The sequence below is a fragment of the Centropristis striata genome, chromosome 14, assembly GCF_030273125.1.
Source record: "Centropristis striata isolate RG_2023a ecotype Rhode Island chromosome 14, C.striata_1.0, whole genome shotgun sequence".
In the NCBI taxonomy this organism is placed as follows: Eukaryota; Metazoa; Chordata; class Actinopteri; order Perciformes; family Serranidae; genus Centropristis; species Centropristis striata.
In genome coordinates, this window is record NC_081530.1 from 26661630 (window position 1) to 26681305 (window position 19676).

The window sequence follows — 19676 nt, forward strand, 5'->3', positions numbered from 1 at the left end:
CATTGACAATAATTGTACCAAGTTTTGTATAATAATGCACAAACTATCCCTTTAATCCTCATACAGTGTCTGAAGGAGGACTTTTAACTGATATGTATAAGTTAGAAGAGGCAGGTAGCAATGGTGGAAAGTAACTATGTACATTTACTCAAGTACTGGACTTAAAATACAATTTTGAGGTACTTTTATGTACATTTTATGTAACTTTATACTTCTACTCCACTACATTTTGAGGCAAATATTGTACTTTTTACTCCTCTACATTTAGCTGACAGCTTAAGTTACTTTACAGGTCAAGATTTAAAATTTTTTTATTTTTTTTATTTATTTATTTTTATTATTTATTTATTTTTTATTTATTTTTATTAATTTATTTATTTTTGAATTAATTAATTATTTATTTAATTTTTTTAATAATTTTTTTAATTATTTTTCCTGTGCTTCTGCGCATGCGCGGGTTTTCAACGCTTCTGCGCATGTGCGGCCCCGTGGCGCTTCTGCGCATGTGCGGCCCCGTGGCGCTTCTGCGCATGTGCGGCCCCGTGGCTCTTCTGCGCATGTGCGGCCCCGTGGCGCTTCTGCGCATGTGCGGCCCCGTGGCTCTTCTGCGCATGTGCGGCCCCGTGGCGCTTCTGCGCATGTGCGGCCCCGTGGCGCTTCTGCGCATGTGCGGCCCCGTGGCGCTTCTGCGCATGTGCGGCCCCGTGGCGCTTCTGCGCATGTGCGGCCCCGTGGCGCTTCTGCGCATGTGCGGCCTTGTGGCGCTTCTGCGCATGTGCGGCCCCGTGGCGCTTCTGCGCATGTGCGGCCCCGTGGCGCTTCTGCGCATGCGCTAAAAAGCCGCACATGCGCAGAAGCGCCGAAAAGCCGCGCATGCGCAGAAGCGTTGAAAAGCAGCGCATGCGCAGAAGCGCAGGAAAAAATAATTAAAAAATTATTTAAAAATTAAATAAATTTTAAAAATTAATAAATAAATAATAAAATAAAAAAAAAAAAATTAAAATGCTAAAATTCAAAAAGATTAAAATAAATAAATAAATAAACAAAAAAAAACAACATTTTAAATCTTGACCTGAAAAGTAACTTAAGCTGTCAACTAAATGTAGAGGAGTCAAAAGTACAATATATGCCTCAAAATGTAGTGGAGTAGAAGTATAAAGTACCTACATAAAAGTACCTCAAAATTGTACTTTAAGTCCAGTACTTGAGTAAATGTACATAGTTACTTTCCACCATTGCTACCTGCCTCTTCTAACTTATCCATATCAGTTAAGAGTCCTCCTTCAGACACTGTATGAGGATTAAAGGGATAGTTTGTGCATTATTATACAAAACTTGGTACAATTATTGTCAATGCCCTCCTGAGGATAACCCTTTAAGGTTTTATTGATCGGCCCCTAGGTGGCACTGTGGTGGCAGTCTAATTTCATATTTGGTACCGTGGCCACACTATAACACTTAAGGCAATGAAATTCATAGGGGTGGTATAGACTGGCCCCTGTAACGCACACACCCCGACAGCAACCTCTCATTGAAAAATAAAAACTCAGTCAACTAAATAGTAAAGTGGTCTAGCAGACTGATTGGTGAGCCACAGCTCAACATGGAGACCTTGTACACAAAACAAATACAGCACATTACTGGTTCAATTTTAAATGACAGTTCCCATCCATTGCACAGAGTTTCAGCTCCTCCCCTCCGGGCGTAGGTTTACAATCCCTAGGTGTAGAACAAAAAGACACAAAAACAGTTTTGTCCCTGCTATGCACAGGTGTTTATTGTTGCTTTTATGTATGTTTTTATCATAGGGGATTCTGGAGTCTGAAGACTTTACAGCTGCTGATGTTTTATTAAGCAGGGACATGATAAAGGTTAAGAAGTTCAGCTCTTCAATTTGAATTTCATGTATTTTGTAATTTACTGAAAGCCTAGTGCATTTTATTTACTTCAATTTCATGATAAACATTTTACTTAAATTGTAGGTTGCCAGTTTGAATCCCGAACTGACAGGACATGGTGCATTGCCCTTGAGCAATGCACCCAACCCCTACACAGCTACCTGGGCAGTAATGTGCTGCCCAATGCTCCTTGCATGGTGTGCTCACTTGCATTTAAAAGTTAAATGCAGAGGTTGAATTTACCAATAACGTAATTCATCTTAAAGACTGAAAGTTGTGTAGTGCGTCTCCAGCTTTAGACGACAGTCTTAAGATTTTCCTCTAGTTTAGTTGAAACTGTCCAGATATTATGCAACTATGCAGGTGCCTGGTGGGCACAGCCAGTCAACACTTTATAGTCAAAGATCCACAAAGACTTTGAAGAATTCCTTTTCTTATAAAAAGTTTATTTTACACTTCGTTTTATGTACACAATTATGCCATAACATTGTACAATTTTACAGTGTAAACAAAACACTTCAGGGCTGTGATCCTTGTCACACCTGGCAGTGAATGTATGATTTGGGGCAAATCACCTCAGTCAGCCTGTTTCACAACACATTTTGACTTTTTGTAGGAAAAACACAGGTATCCAGCAATTTGGCAGTTTTGAGTTTGTTTTTTTAAAAGTGGCATGGGGCTAATGATGCCGCTATTAAATTTACACGTTTTTTCGCCCCCCCTACAGTAGTTTGTCAAAATGTCTGCAGTGAAAAAGGGCTCCATTGGCTTAGTTTTGAAAATCTGTCAACTTGAAAACTAGAATTAAAAAACAAAAAAAAAACCAAATGCAATTTCTTTAAAAAAAAAATAAGTGTTTCAGAACTATTTGTTTGAAAAATACTCTGAAAAGCCAATCAAGTCAAACAGCCACTTGTTTCCAAAGCATTCTGCATCTAAATTCTGCTGACCTGTTAAAGGTCAAAGTCCCAGAACAGAAGAGCTGCGTCAGTTAATCTTGCTCTGCCGAGGGTTCAACTTGTTCTTGGTCTGAGGTCTCATCTTCCTCAGAGTCATGTGGACTGATATCATCCTCTTCCTCCTCACTCAGATCTGATGCTTGACTGTCATTGAGCTCTTCCTCCTCTTCCTCATCCACATCAAGAGCAATGTCCTTCAGCTGCTCCAGATTGTCTGGGCTCTTCCCAGTCAGCCGCTAAAAAAATAAATAAAAATATGAGATGACAGTACATCAAGGTTACAAACTCATACTCAGTGCATAGTTTACATAATTATCCTGAAAATCTTTAACATGCAGCAAGGCCACTGATTCACTGCTCTAATGGAGCGGCTGATAGATTGATGGCAAATATTAAATTACATCCTTTATTCCAGTTTAAGTTTACCAATTTGCTGCATTAAACTCGATTCAGTTAAGATTTACCAATTTGCTGGTGCACAATTGTAATAAACTGGATGAATGTTAAATTTTAACTAAACCAAAGTTAAAGTCTGGTGATGCCTAATATAAAAAAATAATATTATACAGTGTTATCAGATGGTACTCAGGCTCAGCTGATATCCCAGGCCTTGGGACTGAAGTTGGATAGGTGCATTTTAAACAATGAGTCTTTTCCAGACAATCATTTGGTTCCATAAAGAAATAAAAATTGTTCTCAGCATACATTGCCATAAGCACAAAGTAAACTCCTCAAAAAAAAAAGAAACATTTCTGTAAATTATTTCTCCCCTTTAATACCAAAAGAGATTGTTGAACCTGCTTTAGGGAACCGAAGCAGAGTTAGAGTAACCAAAATAAGCCTGGCTTATTTGGTAAACTTTATTTATGCCCAGGTCAGCCAGTATAGGACAGACTTGTTTGTAAGATTTTGTGCCCACAAGAACTTTTCAGACATCAGGGCAATAAAGGCTGCACTACCAGTGAGCCTACCTCAATCATATCGGCCATGTACTGTACGTGTTGTGCCAGCTCCTGCAGTTCTTCATTTTCACTGTTGAGCTGTGCTATCCGTTCATCTTTGGCCTCGATATCTTTGTGCAACTGTAAAAATTAAAAACTCAAGCATGTCAGAACACCAAATTTGAAAAGTCAAATACAAGTTAAGAACCATGGCAAACTGAACCAAGCTTAACTAAAAAACTTTTTATTATTAAATGCACATTAGAGACTATAGCGCTGTAATCACTGGATTAATGAGTTGGGAAAAATAAGCTGCTGTTGGCCTAATATGATTATTTCTGAAACTTAAATTAATTGCATAGGTTTATAATTAAATTACTGTAACCTCAGTAGAACAGCCTTCAAAATTAAATCTTTAAATTAATGTATTTACGTGCACAGTTAACTTTAAAATCGAATGCCAGCTGGACTGGAGCCAGGTAAGGCTGACTCAGTCAGTGAGAGCGTGGGAACAACTCACTTGACAGCTAAACATTAGCCTTCCCCTAGTGATTAACTCACCTTCTCATTCTCCTGTAGAACATTGAACAAGGCCTTTCGACGCTCTTCAGCTATTTCTTTCCAGTAGGTGGAAGGTGGCGTTTCTACAAAAGAAACATATTTAAACTCAGGATAATTGATACTTTTGGATGTTTATTCCATAATTGTGCTCATTTAGTACATTATGAATTCCTACCTACGACCATAAGTTCATATGCTTCCTTGGACATGCCATCTATCAAACACTGAGTTTCTTCTGTTTGTGTAGATTTGACTTCTGCCTTCACCCGCTTTGGTCCTCTAGTTTGTTCTGCGCTCCAATGTTTCCGTTTGGGAATGACCTTTCCCACCTACAGAGAAAATTTTAGAAATCTTTAAATGTTGAAGGGCACTTGTTTGGATCAAAACTCATTTGTTCTCACAATGTATAAATGACAATCAAATCATATTACACCCAGCAACAAGCCACTGCATACCTGAGCTGACCTTCCCAGATCTTTGTTGCCAGCTGAGAGCTGGAGGACCTTCAGTGTTTGCCTGGGCGGTGCCATTGCCTTTGCAGATGGTGAGAAAAAGCTCTGGAAGACAAAAACTCAAGTAACCATACAGCTGAGTAGATAACAAATAACAGATATGAGTGGTGAACAAAAGGAAAGATCCTAAAACCCTTCTCAGATGCACTTTGAGAAACTCCAACAGAGTCACACGGGAAACTAACATGACCCGTGTTCTCATTATCAAAGCCTCTATTCAACAGGGCTTAATATCACTTTGCACGCTTTACTTTAGTTACACTGTCACCATGGGAGAGGGAAGACGTAGTGATTTACACAACACTGCTTGTCATGTGCACCAACCCCACAGGTGTAGGAACAGGAGCAGCCGTGGGAAAGTTTCTGCCCCAGCACTCATTAGAGTCGTCAGCATGCTCACTTTGTTAATGTTTACCAGCTGCAACCGCAACGCTGGGATTGTTTTCACCTAGTGAGCGTGTTGTGTCATCATGGCAAAATGTAGTCCTGAGACTACTATAGGGGGAGCCAACACAGAAACAGTGGGAGTACTTTGCCAGGTGTTTACATTTGTCACACAAATATCACAACCATGCAAAATTGAGTAACACTTTACAGGTGTATAGTTGAATGAAAAAAATAAAATGAATGCAAAGTTTGAGGATAAGGGTGGTCTGGGCAAGGCACTGCAATAAGGGGTAATGTAGTAAGGAGTCTTTTCTCTTGGCTTCGCCCCAGGTGTTATCACACTGCAAGATAGTCAGTGGCCACTGCTTCACAACGCTGGTAGAGCATTTGTCAGTAAAAGTTTGTGTCTATTTTAAGTAAATCGATGTTTAAAAAAAAAAAAAAAAAAAAAAAAAAAAAAAAAAAAAAAAAAAAAAACATGCATCACTGTCTAGGTTGTAGGAGCTAAGAAAAACTCATTTTTGCTTTGCTTACATTCAAAAACTTCCATTTGAACACTGGCATTTGTAGAAATATCCAGTTAAAAGCAGCTTTCACCGAGAAATATGATGATATATTAATGTTATAGTAAAGCTTTTAGGTCCCTTGCCTACAGATACCGAGGTTTAACAGAAGTCTGTTTCATGTTAAGTGATGATCCAACAATGGCAAAGTGGCGTGATAATGCCTTCTTTTACATTACGCCGGTAAAACCCATCCCTAAATGTTACAATATAACAAAATGAATGATGCGATTTCAAACAGTACAGGTCAAATACTCACCTTTAAGTTCTCATTAGACATGTGGTGGTTGTGTTTTAGCTTTCCGTTGGCACTCATTTTCTTTCAATAGACCTGATGGGAGATAAACATGGACAGACGTTACACCAATTAAAGGAAACTACTGAGTATGCTACCTTGATAGCATCGGGCCGTTAATTCCAAACAGGGTATTAATTGTGTCATTTTTTACTCAGTAGCTTTTTAAAAGACAAGTTTATCGTTAAACGTGTCGACACCTCTTAAGGAAAAGTTGGTACAAAAAAGGCCAACTGACTCCGCAAACGCTTTAAAAACACAATGATTGAATCAACCACAGTTGAAGCCGCACACACGGAGTGGATGTGTGGATACTTAATGGACAGCAGACGTGGAGAGGAATAAGCTGAGGCAATATTAAAGCAGATAAAGGTTTATTTGACTTACCGTGGCTGACAAACAGCTTCTTATTTAGACTGCCTTTTCTCCTTTCTGAGAATCTCGCGCCAGGGGCTTAAATACGCCTACTTCGTCACGTGGTAAATACTCAGAAGTTTTTTTTCCACGTTTTTTTCTCCAACTTTATTGATAGATGTATAAAATCTCTATTTCTATGGACACAAGACAAATTCACAGAACAATAATGAAATATAAATAAATTAAAAACAAAAAAAGGGGGGGGGCAGGGAATTCAGTTATGACATTTAAAATAAAAAGATAAATAAAAAGACAACTTCTGGATGGTGCAAGGAGCTTTTCACATTCAATCAAACAAAGCAACACATAAAAGGGGTAGATACATTAAGGCATACAGATTAATTAGTCACTTAATCAACATTAGTTGATCATTTTGTATGTTCAAAGATTGTTTGGGTTTTTGTAATGTCTGGTTTTATGTTGGCCTATCAATTTAATTTTATATAGGCCTATACAGAATTTGCCAAAAATTATAAACAGCTGGATTAAAAGGGTAAAGTTTATCAGTCCTGATAGCGATATCGATTCCTGAACTTTGGGTATTGATGGTTTTGATGGATACCGAGTACTGATGCGATACCACTGTTTAATTAAGCTGTATGCCTCACTGTGTGGAAGTGACTGAGGTCATTCTTCTATGTGTAAACCTGCTTTCCTAACTTTGTAAAAAATAAATGTTGCAATTAATAAAAATAGCAAATAACAATAAAGAATTGAATTGACTAAATCAGTCCTATTGTCACTGATAACCAAGTACCGATATCCATCAGTATTGTATCTGTGTCTATGCATCCTTAAGTTGAAAAGTTGTCTCTTTGCCACAGAAACCACAAAAACAATTAATATTCAGTTTAAACATCTCCCGAACATGCTTTTCATTTTCACCTCACTTGCATTTTATGTTACCACAACATGTTACTATAATCTTGTTTCCAACTCAAGTCACCATGAAAAGAAAAGCATATTACCCTACAAGGGTATTCTGAATTTATTCATTTTAATTTAAATGTTTTTATTTAACTATTTATTTTACTTATACATGTAGCCCTGGTATGTACAACTGTGTGTGTGTGTGTACATAATGTTTATGTATTTTCCAAAATAAAATAAAAATATGTTTTTGATTTATTTTGAAGGTATTTGAAATAATGTCATTTTAACATTTTTATCTTTTGTTGTGCGAACAGTTTCGTGTGTACCTATTGTTAATGAAGATGTAAATAAAAAAAGACACAAGAGAAAAATGATTTTATTTGTTTTGAAGGTATTTAAAAGAAAGTATTTTATTGTTATCTTTATTTTCCCCCGTTAACCTTTAACATTTATCAGCAAAATTAATTTCCATAAGATTTTATTTTGTCAATATTTTTATTTAATTATTTATTTTACATATACATAAAGCCCTAGTATGAACAGCTTTCTGTGTACATATTGTTCATGTACATGCATTTTCTAAAATACAATAAAGGACGTCACAATGTTAAAATAATCGCCTAAGTCATTTTTTGTCAGAATTGTTTTTTTTGCCTAAACCATCTCCTCATGATGCCGGCCACCTATGGTAAAATCACCTACAGCCTCAGTTGATCAGATCATGTGATTTTACCCCTTTAAGATCATCACTTCTTTGACAATTTGCCACATTCATAGGCATCAGATAAGAACCCAGCAAAGAAGAGCTAGAGGGAGATTGTTTAGTTATCAGTTTAGTTTATCAGTGTTTTATTGTTGACACTAATATTGATAACACTTTACTCTAAGGTGTCTACATAAGAGTGACATGAGCGTGTCATAAACATGACATGGGATGTGTCATGAACATTAATGACACTTTGAAGTAACATTAATGCTCATGATACTTGTCATGTCATGTTTCTGACAGGCTCATGTCACTCTTATGTAGACACCTTCAAAATAAAGTGTTACCATATCTTGCTTAAGTCACAAAGGCATGTTCAAAAAATTACCTAAGTTATTTATTTATCTTAAGTTACATAATTTACACACAGTGTTATTACCATCCTTTGTTACATCCTTTTTGAGAGTTTTTTGTGTTTCCTGCAAAACTTGAAAAAATGAGTTAGGCGATCATTTTAACAGGGTGACGATATTGTTAATGTACATGTATTTTCTAAAATAAAATAAAGGAACAAGAGGTTATGAAAAAAGAATTTTTTTTAAAAATAAACTTTATTAAGGCAGTTGGGTGGGGTGTAATACAAAAAAATACATCAGAACGTCGCCAGGGGGTTTCAATAAATCATAAAGAGGTTGTCATACAAAAATATTATAAAAATTACAAATATTCAGAATTTTAGCAGCTTTCAAATTAGTAGAGTCTTTAATAGAATTAACATACTGCTTGGTTTCACTTATAAATATAGAAAAGAGGGGATTTTCTTTGTGTATCGAGATTTATGTATGTGATATTTTGCCAATAGTATAATTAGATTTATAATGTAATATTGATTTTTTTTTTTGTGTATGGGAAGTCAGTGAAACCAAACAGTATATTTTCAAAACAAAGGGACAAATTAGGTTCAATTGAAAAAAAAAAAAGGAAGTTACAAATATCTTTCCAGAACTTAGACGAAAAAGGGCAAAACCAAAATAAATGAAAAATACTTTCAGGGTGTCCTTCACAAAAAAAGCAATTCAAATCTAAATCTTTTTTAAAACGTTGAAGAAAAATTTTAGTGGGGTAGATTCTGTGAATTATTTTAAAAGAAATTTCTTTGATCTTATTGTTGACTATATATTTTGCTGGCAAATTCCAAATCTTCTCCCAATTAAGGTTATCAATAAAATTATTCCAATAAGCAATGATGTAGGGCAGGGGTGTCAAACTCTGGCCCGCGGGCCAAATTTGGCCCGCAGTGTAATTTTATTTGGCCCGCGAGGCAATACTAATAAATTATTATATTATTATTGTACTATAAAAGCTGACTCGCCAGTATTATACTGTGCATTTACCGCTAATACTAGATTTATTATTGTTATTTTATTTTTAAATATATTAACCTGTTGAAAAACTTTATTTTGATATTTAAATCAGAAGGATGCAAGTAGAAAAGAGGCATACGATTTTATTTTATTTTTTTTTAATAAATTAATGACATTGATGAGTTTTTTATTTGAAATTTGATTTTGCATGTCTGCGCTATTTAGTTATATATTGTATCTTTATAAGCGTTGCTGGTTCCATATTTAATGTTAAAGCAAAACATGTTTGGTATATATTAAAAGGTTTATTTGTTCAATGTTGGCCCGTGATTTTATTCAAGATTTAAATTTTGGCCCCTTGTGTATTTGAGTTTGATACCCCTGATGTAGGGGGTTGATACAACTTCTTTCTGAAACAGTGAACGTATTTTTTCGGTTATTGTTGCGTGTAGAAGAGAAACAAATTTGGCCGTTATGAAAAAAGAAGCTGTTGTTTTTTCCTCGTGCGGTCACATGTCAACATACGTCACATCTTTGTAGTTGCTGTGCAGCCATTTTGGGGAGGCTGTGGGTCGACGAGCTACCGTGAGCCATTACCAGCTGCCCGAAGAAAACACACAAAGAAACCAAACGGACAAACGTTGGACGACACGCCGTTAAATATGGGCCCGCCGGGAGACACAACACGCCACATGTCGACTGAAAGAACGGAGGATTTCAGCTGGATTGTCGATTTATCTTGACATGGCATGCAGCAGGGCGAGTCGGAGGTTGTGACGACTGAAGAAAAGAAGAGAAAGAAAACACGCGCAGCAAACACCTCGAAACTTCAGACGTGGAAAGGGCAGATTTTGTTTAGCTAACGTTTATTTCGCCACTCAGCGTCCCGCCGTCGTTGGTTGGCTACCGATTATTCCCTGGCTGATTTTTGTCGATGAAGTTGTTGACAAGACACGACTGAAGCGAGTTCTACCCAGCTAACATGCTGAGCATAAGCAGAACCAGCTAGTCGGTCCACCCTGCAGGTCTCCTGACTCTCACAGCACTGGCAGTCACATTGAACCTGGCGAGAAAATGTAAACGCGTAGAAAGATGACTGTACGCTAGCTAGCCAACCACACATAGGCCTCAATTAAGCCAATCAGTCAGAAGATAAGATGTAGCTATATCGTTGGTTCACTACTAGTTAGTGTCGGAAGTGAATGCCTAGATTAGCTTGCTAGCTCACCTTAGCTAGTGTGCTAAAAATACGCCCACATCATGACTATCAGCAGTGGCACCGCGGGCCGTGGGCCACATGAATGGCAGTAAAAGTCAAGGAAATGTCAAGGCACTTTCGCAGTAGTCGATGTTACCCTGTGCCAATATCTCCTGGCATCTGTATTTACCTGCCATGTTCGTCTGTATCCCCAATCCGCCTGTAACACGCACATAACGCAGTCTCTACAGAGAAACACACACAAAACGACAGCCATGGATGAGGGACTTTGAAATGACCCAAATAATAGAATATTTGTCTGCTTGCTAGTCTCTGTAGTCCTCAATTTCACTTGCAAAAATATATTGCCGGTATTGGTTTTTACAGTAGCAGCCGTTTCTGTTCATTTCGGTTACATTCTCAGAGAAAAAAGTTAGTCAAATTTGTTGCTCTTTCATTTGAATATCTGTTGTAATCCCTTGTCGATGGCAGGTTGAACAAAAAGCTAATTTGGCTTAAAAGTCATGTCTTAAAACATGGATTTCTGAACAAGTTATAAGGAGATGTAGTCTTAGCTTGTTGACCATTCCCCTCCTCAACACTGCCCTTTTACAAAAATTAAAATGACTTAGTTTTGTTTATGATTTGTTGACCTTCTCAGTTGGTAGTTAGTGGGTATTTTACAGATCTAGTCTAGAGTTGTTTGATGCGTTATTTCTGCAAAGGGTAGCTAGCTCCATCCTTTATCCGACGTATAACTACAGAAGTAGACAGTGTAGCCAAAATATTCTGCACAAGAGAAGACCATCAAAATCTAACCATGGGGGACCCAACTTCACGAAGAAATCAAACAAGAAATCGACTACGAGCTCAACTTCGGAAGAAAAGGGAGTCTTTGGCTGATCAGTTTGACTTCAAGATTTATATAGCCTTCGTTTTCAAAGAAAAGGTTTGTCAGTAAAATGGAAGAATATAGTAATTATTGACACAATCGTCTCAGCATAATTTTCTCCAGCGCTTTCTTTTCACAAGTTTGAAAGTCACATTCAGACTTTCTTCCATTTATATGACCAAAACAAACCGATGGCATAAAATATGTATTGTATCCTTGTTTTGTCATTGCAGAAGAAGAAGTCTGCACTTTTTGAGGTAGCTGAAGTGGTGCCAGTGATGACCAACAACTATGAAGAAAACATCTTACGAGGTGTGCGAGATTCCAGCTACTCTCTCGAGAGTTCGATAGAACTCCTGCAAAAAGATGTTGTGCAACTGCACGCCCCCCGATACCAGTCAATGCGAAGGGTAAGTCAGTGCACCATCTCAGGAGGGGATAGCTAGTAGAAGACAAAGTCCAGTGTAACATTGTTCCCTCTTCTCACAGGATGTGATAGGCTGCACGCAGGAGATGGACTTCATCCTTTGGCCACGCAATGATATTGAGAAGATTGTCTGTCTGCTGTTCTCCAGATGGAAGGGGGCCGATGATGAACCCTTTAGGCCTGTTCAGGTCAGAACTTGGCACCTCGTCAGATTACTCATGCTGTGAATGTTTGAAGTCTTTTGTTTATTATTTATAACCCATACTGCCCAGCCATGTGAGCAAGAATAATAACAATTCACTGTGAATGCTGTCGTCATTATGCATATTTGTAAATGATGGTGATCATATTCAGCAAACAACTCTCAGTGCCATTATACAGGTTATTTTTTTAAATCATAAATAACCTTTTGTGCCACTTCACAGTGTATTTATTTGACATTGAGCAGTATGGCTGATAATTTGGGAAAAAAATATCTAGTCAAGATTATTTTGACAGATATTTAAAAAATAATTTCCTGCAATTTGGATATTGCATTACTCCATATTGCAATTTCGATAAAATAATGATTAACTTATGTATGTATATAATAAGTTTAATTTCAGTATTAACCTACCCTAGTCTGGATGTAACAAAGTATACCTCCTCTGATTTACAGGCCAAGTTTGAATTTCATCATGGAGACTACGAGAAGCAGTGCTTGCATGCTTTGGGTCGTAAAGACAAGGCTGGAATGGTCATGAACAACCCAACTCAGTCTGTTTTTCTCTTCATGGATAGACAGCACTTACAGGTGAGTGAGTCCACTGAAGTGATAAAGTTACTGATCTGGCAGACTCGAACCTTCCACAGCGCCTTGACACAAATGCTCTCCGTCAATCTCTCTTGCAGACTCCTAAAACCAAGGCCACAGTGTTCAAGTTGTGCAGCCTCTGCCTATACTTGCCCCAGGACCAGCTGACCTGCTGGGGTGTGGGAGACATCGAGGATCACCTTCGCCCATACATGCCTGACTGAGGCTTCCTGCATCACCCAGCCTCATAGGGAAAAGCCCTTCCCCTCCCTCCTGCCTAAGCCTTCAGAAGCAAATTGATGTACTCATCTCCACCCGTTTCCTTTTGAAAGATTTGAACTTGTGCTTGGATCTCTCCTTTTTTGTTACCTACTCGTTCTCCCTTCCCTGACCTGAAGCTGATTCAGTTCCCATCCTTGTTTTTCCCACCCTCACGCTCCCAATGTTCCTTCTCTTCTCTCTGCCATTTTTGGATTGGTTCCCCCATTTTTTTTCTTTTACTCCCTCTTCATTCCCTCCTACTCACTCATCCATTTTTGTTCATTTGAACCTGCACGAACATTGATTTTGAGTGGTTGGTTGTTCTCTTGGAGCCGCACTGTCAACAGCACCGGTCATTGAAGGAACTCTTTATGTTTCATCAAAACAGGAACAAACAATACACAGGTCTTCACGGTGGTTCTCAGATGGACATGTTTTATATCCTTGTTGTCATAAGAAGGGATTGTTAAAGCTTGTTTGTAATGTCAATGGGGTTTCTAGAACAACTTTACGCAATCTTTTGACCAAGGACAGGTGTGAATAGGTGTTTAAACACCGGTATAAGCAAAGAAAACAAGATGAACAATATTTGTCAAATCATATGGTGTAGGTATTGCTTCTTAAAAACCGCCTTAGTTGTTTTGCTGGACTTTTAAAGAAATGTTTTGGTGTCATTTGCTTTCCTCTGAAACATGCTAGGCAGGCCTTTGCTAAAATCTCGAGTGACTTGAAAGGCATTGTACACAAAGTTGAGACATGTTGGCTAGATGTTGAAGGTCATTGTCACCGTTCATGCACCATTCATTTAAGCTACTGAAATCTGATGTTTTATGTTTTATTTGGGATGTGGGTTGGTGAGACACTGAAATGGTGACATACTTAATGTTTAACTTACCTAACAAAAGTTGTTGAAAGCTAACTGATTTTTGTTTAATTTGACCTACTAAAATGAAGATAATTTGCTGCCATGCTCATTAAATTTAAATTAGGTTTTGCAGGCTTGCTTGTCAAACAATATGAAGTACATAGTACTTATAATTTTGCTCCTTGTTGATTCAGTGTGTTCAGTTGAAAGGTTATAAAGGCGTGTAACTTCTGGGTTTTTCTGTTGATTCTCAAATCAATACTGCTGAGCATATCCCAATACAATGCAAATTCTGAAAGCATAACTCTTGTCTATTTGTTTTATTGCATTTGCATGTGACAATACCATTGATACAGAAGTTAGGTCAGGACTGATTCTGACCATACATATTAGTTTTTCTCTAACGGAAGACAAATGTACAACAACGCTTATAAAGTAACCAGCTGTGAGAACAATTTGCACCCAACACTTAGTGGTTTGGCAAGTTTTTTCCAGGCAAGAGGTCAGTTTCCATCTTCACTCAGAGTCCTTTGTTTTGACAGTACAGTTACATGATATGTGATATACAGACGAGAGGCACAGAGCGAGACAGTTTAGCTGCCGCCGAGGTGTTTAGTGTGTCTCCCCTGTGCTATGAGCTTCCCCGTGGCCTTGCTGGTGAGATCAACAGTGGCAAACGCCAGCGTCCGTCCTTGCTTCAGAACCTGAGCAGTGATGAGTATGTCCTCTCCCATCTTGGCAGCAGTCATGTATCTGTAAGTCATTGACATTTGTTCCTGGTCATTTGTAGTTTGTAAAGTTAATCTTCAATCTGATCTGGTTAACACATTTAAGGTTTAAAGCCTGATAACACAGCTGTAGGTACCACTGAAAACAAGAGGTCATGCCCTGTGGAGTTTCACGAACAGATGGTTTACATTCTACCACTAAAAACTTCCACATTATTGTACTTTATGCTGGTTGAAGTACTTTGAGACTGTCTCTGACTCTTGTCAACATCTGTTTTATTGTAGCAAAAACTGGACTGTCAAGCAGACAGACCAACACTGATCAAAACAAAACATTTTGACTAAGCAGCACCAGTGGACTGAAAGGCAATTTATTTTTATTATAATGGTACCAAGAGGTAGAATTTGTATTTGCAATATTAATGATTTATAAAAATAAAATATATGCTATTGGCCTCCCTGCATCCATTTAATATTGCAATGCAGAATATCACAAAAAACGGATCAGCATCAGTTTTATTGCCAAGTAGGTTTCCACATACAAGGAATTTGCAGTGGTATGTTGGTGCATAAGAACAAAGTACTAAAAATAAAGAGATTAAATAGAAAATAAGAACAGAAAAAGTCAACGTGCAAAATAAAAAAATGTTTTAATGTAAAAATATAAACCGCACTATGCTGGGTTAATTTCTCTCTCACATTCATAGTTATTTGGAGAAAACGAATGTATTATTTAGTGGTTACTGTTAGACAATTTTAGCAATATTGTCGAGGTTCATTTCACAACAATACACATGAACCTACAGCACAAGTTATCTGTGGCTGCATTAGTCTATTTGAGAGCTCAAATTCATCCATTTGAATTTTACATGTTAATCTGCAGGTATTGCCAGGGTTTTATGGACCATTGGGAGGTTTTCACTGTTGAGAACTCACGTTATGTTCATATCTACGCTGACTCCCGGTGCTCCCCTCTCACTGTTCATTATAGCCAAGGTGGAGATGACATCGACCAGGGTGGCTGTCAACCCGCCGTGCATCGTCCCTCCCCGGTTGGTGTGCTCCTCTTCTACCCGCATCCCACACACTACTTTACCTGGGACCGCAGACAAGACGTCCACCTGAGAGAACAAACAGCTGTCAGAGAACATGCAGCGATGCGGACGCATATCCAGCTAGGTTTCTAAATTATTAAGTGTTGCAGAATTAGTATATTTACCTTGCTCAGGACTCTGTCGAAGCCCGGGCTTTCTACCGATGTCCTCAGTATTAGTTTTAACGTATTTAAAGTGAGTGCAGCCATATTTTACGTAAGTAAAAGCGGCCAAAGTCAAACTTCTGTTTACTTCACTTCAAACCGGAAATGGCTGCGTTTCATAAACAGTCCGTGTGGAAACTGGAGCTAACCTGCTATGTTACGTTACGACGTCTGCGACCAGGTATTTTATAAGCACGATTAAGAAAGTAAATAACATCGCAATAATAACACTGTGAAGTGTTTTTAAAAAGCATGATGTGCATGTAAGTTACAGTAATCCACATTTCATCATACAATGTACATTTCGCTGTGCTGGGATTTGTTATAACCGAATGCGCAAATTCGCCCGGAAGCCTTTCACGGCTGCACCTGAGATAACTTGTAGAAGAATAACATGGGCTAATGTTTGCATTTAAATCTATTTTCCGTGTGTACTTCTGTGGGTAAAAGTAGTGGCGAGGAAAGATGGCTTCAACATCCGACTCTGACAAACCGTCAGTTTCAAATGTCGAAGAAAACAGAAGCCGCCTCTGCGAAGAGTTTGCTTCGATCACGGGGACAGACAGCGCTGTGGCTCAGTGCTACCTGGCTGAAAACGAGTGGGAGATGGAGGTACAGTAGCTACAAGAGGCCTTCAGATGGGACATTACTTTGATAGATTGCAGTTACTAGATAAATGCTACAATTTGGGGCCAATACAGCAACTTTTCTAGTCCAATTCGGCACTGCTGCAGCTTGTTTCATTGATTAGGCCACCCGCTATGGCTAATAAAATTTTACACATCTGTTATGGATGACATGAAAATCACAGTTGGCCCTAGTGGACATTTCCCATCATTTGTCTTTCAGAGAGCTTTGAACTCATTCTTTGAAGCTGACATGGAGAAAGTGTTTGAAGAAGATTTTCCAGAGAGTAAGACCAGCCCCAAAAGAAAGAAACAAAAAGTTGAGGAAAAACCCCCAGGAGACTGGTAAGTCTACTGTCTTAGCTCCTTTGATATCTTCTAAGATATGTGTGGTGAGATGTGGCCATGACTCCCTCTGTTCTGTGTTCATCCCTATATTCATAGGATCATGTGTCTCTTGATATAAGCCCCACTGGGTGGTAAAGGCGAGCTTTGCACTTTTGAGTTTTCAGATTGTAAAAGAACAAAGGAATATAGATGTTTAAAATGCAGTTTGAATGGCAAAAATCAGTTCGACCAACGTGGAGATATTAATGTATCCACACATTGAACATTTAACCCAGAGAAAAAAACATGCTGAAAAAATAAACCCTTTGAAAATTACTCATATTAAGAAGATATTAAGTTGGTAAACATAAGCTTCTGGGAACATGGATACGCTCCTCTTTCTGTTTTTCATTTTCACTCCAAATGAATTAACAGTTTATGAACAATTTCCAGTATAGATTTGACTGGAGACAGTCCAGCCTCTGCACGCAAACCCTCAGATGAAGAAGACAGCAATAAACTGTCGCTGATCTCCTGGAACGTGGATGGACTTGACACAGACAACCTCGGAGAACGTGCCAGAGGCCTGTGCTCCTTCTTAGTCTTGTAAGCGTGTGTATCTACACTATTACTCTTTGTTTGCGTCATGTAATATTTTTATTTGTGGTGGGTAATGCAAACTTCTTCATTAAACTCTGTTGATATCTGAGGTACTGGAGATACAATGTGCAAGAGTTAAAAAGTGAGTCTTGCCTTCATGTAGATATACTCCTGACGTGGTGTTCCTACAGGAGCTCATTCCACCTTACGTCCAGTATTTGAAGAAACGGGCTGTCAGCTACCTCATCATAGAAGGTATGGTATGCTCAACAGGTCTTTTTCACATCACAGTAAGAAAAGCACAGGTTTACATTCTGGTTTACTGTCACACTATCACTGCTGACTGGAGCACTCATCCATTTCCTAGTATCCTGCAAGTCAAATTGTCCACTGTGTAAGGATTTATGGTGTAGGTATTTTCACTTGATATTTCGTCTATACTTCTGTTGCAGTGCACTCACCCATTGACTGTCTTCCATGCTACACAGCGTATAGCACTAAATACAAATAATTCCCCACAAGTGTATGCTACAGAATATGTGATAAACTGTGTCTGAGCTCAGCAGTTAAAACTATCCCTCCTTTAAACTTGTGTTCACCAGGTGGTGAAGATAATTACTTCACTGGGATGATGCTGAAGAAGTCACGAGTCAAATTCCTGGAGAGCCAGATAGTAACTTACCCCACCACACAAATGATGAGGAATCTGCTTGTGGCTCAGGTTGGTGCACAGATAGTTGTCCAAAATACTCAATTGGCACGTTGAGCTTACCCTAGCCGATACAAAGTTAGATTTTTCTCTTTGATATCAGGTGACTTTTAAAGGCCAGAAGCTGTGTCTGATGACGTCCCACCTCGAGAGCTGTAAAGGTCACGCAGGGGAGCGGATGAAACAGCTGCGAGTGGTGATGCAGAGGATGAGAGAGGCGCCTGATGATGTCACCGTCCTGTTTGGAGGAGACACAAACCTGAGGGACACTGAGGTCTGTTGTTTGTCTTTACATCATGTGTGATGGCTCAAAAGATAATCCACTGCTTAAGTAATGTTTGCGTTAATGGTGTTTGTTGGTTATCGATCATAAGAATAACACAGGGTTCCTACGGGTTGAAATCTTTGAAAGCTCTTGAATGTAATGTGGTGTCTTTAAAGTTTGAAAAGTGCTTTTGACTAAAGTACTTGAAACTGCTAAAAATGTTGATTTATAAAGGATGTCAAGCCTACTTACAATCAGATGACACAAATTTGGAAACAAGAAACTTTTTTGTCTTTTAATTTGTCCCCTTTCTGTCACAACATATAATTTTGGTTGTTTATTGCATAATGACATCTTCATCTGTGATGAAAAAGTGTAATAATCAGTATGCTGTATGTACTTTATGTACTGTATATATGTGTGTATTTCACCACAGCTGTAGGGTGAAGGTAAAGGTTGAAAAATCACCTTGAAAATGCTTGAAAAATGCTATAATTTGACTTTGAAAAAGGTGTGTGGACCCTGATAATAGAACATGTACTCACACAGTGTACCTCTTTAATAATTGTTGCTCTGGGCTCCATCTCAGGTTGCCAAGGTGGGTCTGCCCTCCAGCGTCTGCGATGTGTGGGAGCGGCTGGGAAAACAGGAGCACTGCCGCTACACATGGGACACCAAAGCCAACAACAACAAGAACGCTCCTTACGTCAGCCGCTGCCGATTTGACCGTGTCTACCTGCGCCCGGCTGCCAAGGACGGCGTCCCACGCCTGGCCCCTGACCACATGGCCCTGGTGGGGCTGGAGAAGCTGGACTGTGGACGCTTCACTAGTGATCACTGGGGAATCTACTGTAGCTTCTCTGCTCCGTAGAAACGCACAACACTGATTGAAACTTGCCAGTTAAAGTTTTAGTTCTTTAAAGATTACCTGTAAATTTTTATATCTTGATTTGATTTGTTTTATCTTATACTGTGCCTCTTGTCAGACTCTTGACCCAAGCTTTTCTGTTGTAAAATAGCCAAATAAAAAAGAAATCACCAATAAATGTTAAACATCAACGGTATTGCAGTATTGTGTGTTTGTAGTACTGGCGTCTGACCACTAGAGAGCACTACAGAGTTGAATTGTATTTTTGAAAAAAACACTATTGCACATTTTCTGATGGCAGTCTGGGTTCAGTATTTACATAAAAAGAAATCTGTCTGAATGGGGACTGCAAATTAAACTGGATATTAACCACTACATCGTTG

General features: G+C 38.6%; 4 protein-coding genes across 4 annotated transcripts; 2 read left to right on the top strand and 2 right to left on the bottom strand.

The window, feature by feature from the left end:
* Positions 1-2323: 2323 nt before the first annotated feature.
* gmnn (geminin DNA replication inhibitor) lies at positions 2324-6548 on the bottom strand. The gene is made up of 7 exons (XM_059349118.1): positions 6504-6548; positions 6081-6152; positions 4815-4916; positions 4535-4688; positions 4360-4442; positions 3829-3939; positions 2324-3093 (listed from the first exon to the last, which is right to left on the bottom strand). Exons 2-7 carry the CDS (start codon positions 6135-6137, stop codon positions 2890-2892), a joined length of 711 nt encoding a protein of 236 aa, XP_059205101.1. The 5' UTR covers positions 6138-6152; positions 6504-6548; the 3' UTR covers positions 2324-2889.
* Positions 6549-10042: 3494 nt separating this feature from the next.
* On the top strand, positions 10043-14216 carry c14h6orf62 (chromosome 14 C6orf62 homolog). The gene is made up of 5 exons (XM_059349604.1): positions 10043-11623; positions 11800-11976; positions 12056-12181; positions 12652-12786; positions 12885-14216. Exons 1-5 carry the CDS (start codon positions 11495-11497, stop codon positions 13008-13010), a joined length of 693 nt encoding a protein of 230 aa, XP_059205587.1. The 5' UTR covers positions 10043-11494; the 3' UTR covers positions 13011-14216.
* A 1-nt stretch (position 14217) lies between these two features.
* On the bottom strand, positions 14218-16040 carry acot13 (acyl-CoA thioesterase 13). Its single transcript, XM_059349605.1, has 3 exons — positions 15860-16040; positions 15577-15761; positions 14218-14665 (listed from the first exon to the last, which is right to left on the bottom strand). The coding sequence occupies exons 1-3, from the start codon at positions 15941-15943 to the stop codon at positions 14506-14508; spliced, it is 429 nt and encodes a 142-aa protein (XP_059205588.1). The 5' UTR covers positions 15944-16040; the 3' UTR covers positions 14218-14505.
* Positions 16041-16214: 174 nt separating this feature from the next.
* Positions 16215-19484, top strand: tdp2b (tyrosyl-DNA phosphodiesterase 2b). The gene is made up of 7 exons (XM_059349603.1): positions 16215-16510; positions 16748-16869; positions 17305-17457; positions 17615-17706; positions 18054-18172; positions 18264-18434; positions 19015-19484. The coding sequence occupies exons 1-7, from the start codon at positions 16364-16366 to the stop codon at positions 19294-19296; spliced, it is 1086 nt and encodes a 361-aa protein (XP_059205586.1). The 5' UTR covers positions 16215-16363; the 3' UTR covers positions 19297-19484.
* Positions 19485-19676: the final 192 nt, after the last annotated feature.

Bases quoted from the DNA above. Each gene is read 5' to 3' on its own strand.
- acot13 (XM_059349605.1), bottom strand. From the start codon at position 15,943: ATGGCTGCACTCACTTTAAATACGTTAAAACTAATACTGAGGACATCG. The intron at 15,762-15,859 runs GTAAATATACTA...TTGTTCTCTCAG, and splicing joins TCGACAGAGTCCTGAGCAAG to GTGGACGTCTTGTCTGCGGT. The intron at 14,666-15,576 runs GTGAGTTCTCAA...AATGACTTACAG, and splicing joins AGCGTAGATATGAACATAAC to ATACATGACTGCTGCCAAGA.
- gmnn (XM_059349118.1), bottom strand. From the start codon at position 6,137: ATGAGTGCCAACGGAAAGCTAAAACACAACCACCACATGTCTAATGAG. The intron at 4,689-4,814 runs GTATGCAGTGGC...TTTTCTCTGTAG, and splicing joins ATCTGGGAAGGTCAGCTCAG to GTGGGAAAGGTCATTCCCAA. The intron at 3,940-4,359 runs GTGAGTTAATCA...TAATTTTTACAG, and splicing joins TTCTACAGGAGAATGAGAAG to TTGCACAAAGATATCGAGGC.
- c14h6orf62 (XM_059349604.1), top strand. From the start codon at position 11,495: ATGGGGGACCCAACTTCACGAAGAAATCAAACAAGAAATCGACTACGA. The intron at 11,977-12,055 runs GTAAGTCAGTGC...CTCTTCTCACAG, and splicing joins GATACCAGTCAATGCGAAGG to GATGTGATAGGCTGCACGCA. The intron at 12,182-12,651 runs GTCAGAACTTGG...TCTGATTTACAG, and splicing joins AACCCTTTAGGCCTGTTCAG to GCCAAGTTTGAATTTCATCA.
- tdp2b (XM_059349603.1), top strand. From the start codon at position 16,364: ATGGCTTCAACATCCGACTCTGACAAACCGTCAGTTTCAAATGTCGAA. The intron at 16,511-16,747 runs GTACAGTAGCTA...TTTGTCTTTCAG, and splicing joins AAAACGAGTGGGAGATGGAG to AGAGCTTTGAACTCATTCTT. The intron at 17,707-18,053 runs GTATGGTATGCT...TGTGTTCACCAG, and splicing joins CAGCTACCTCATCATAGAAG to GTGGTGAAGATAATTACTTC.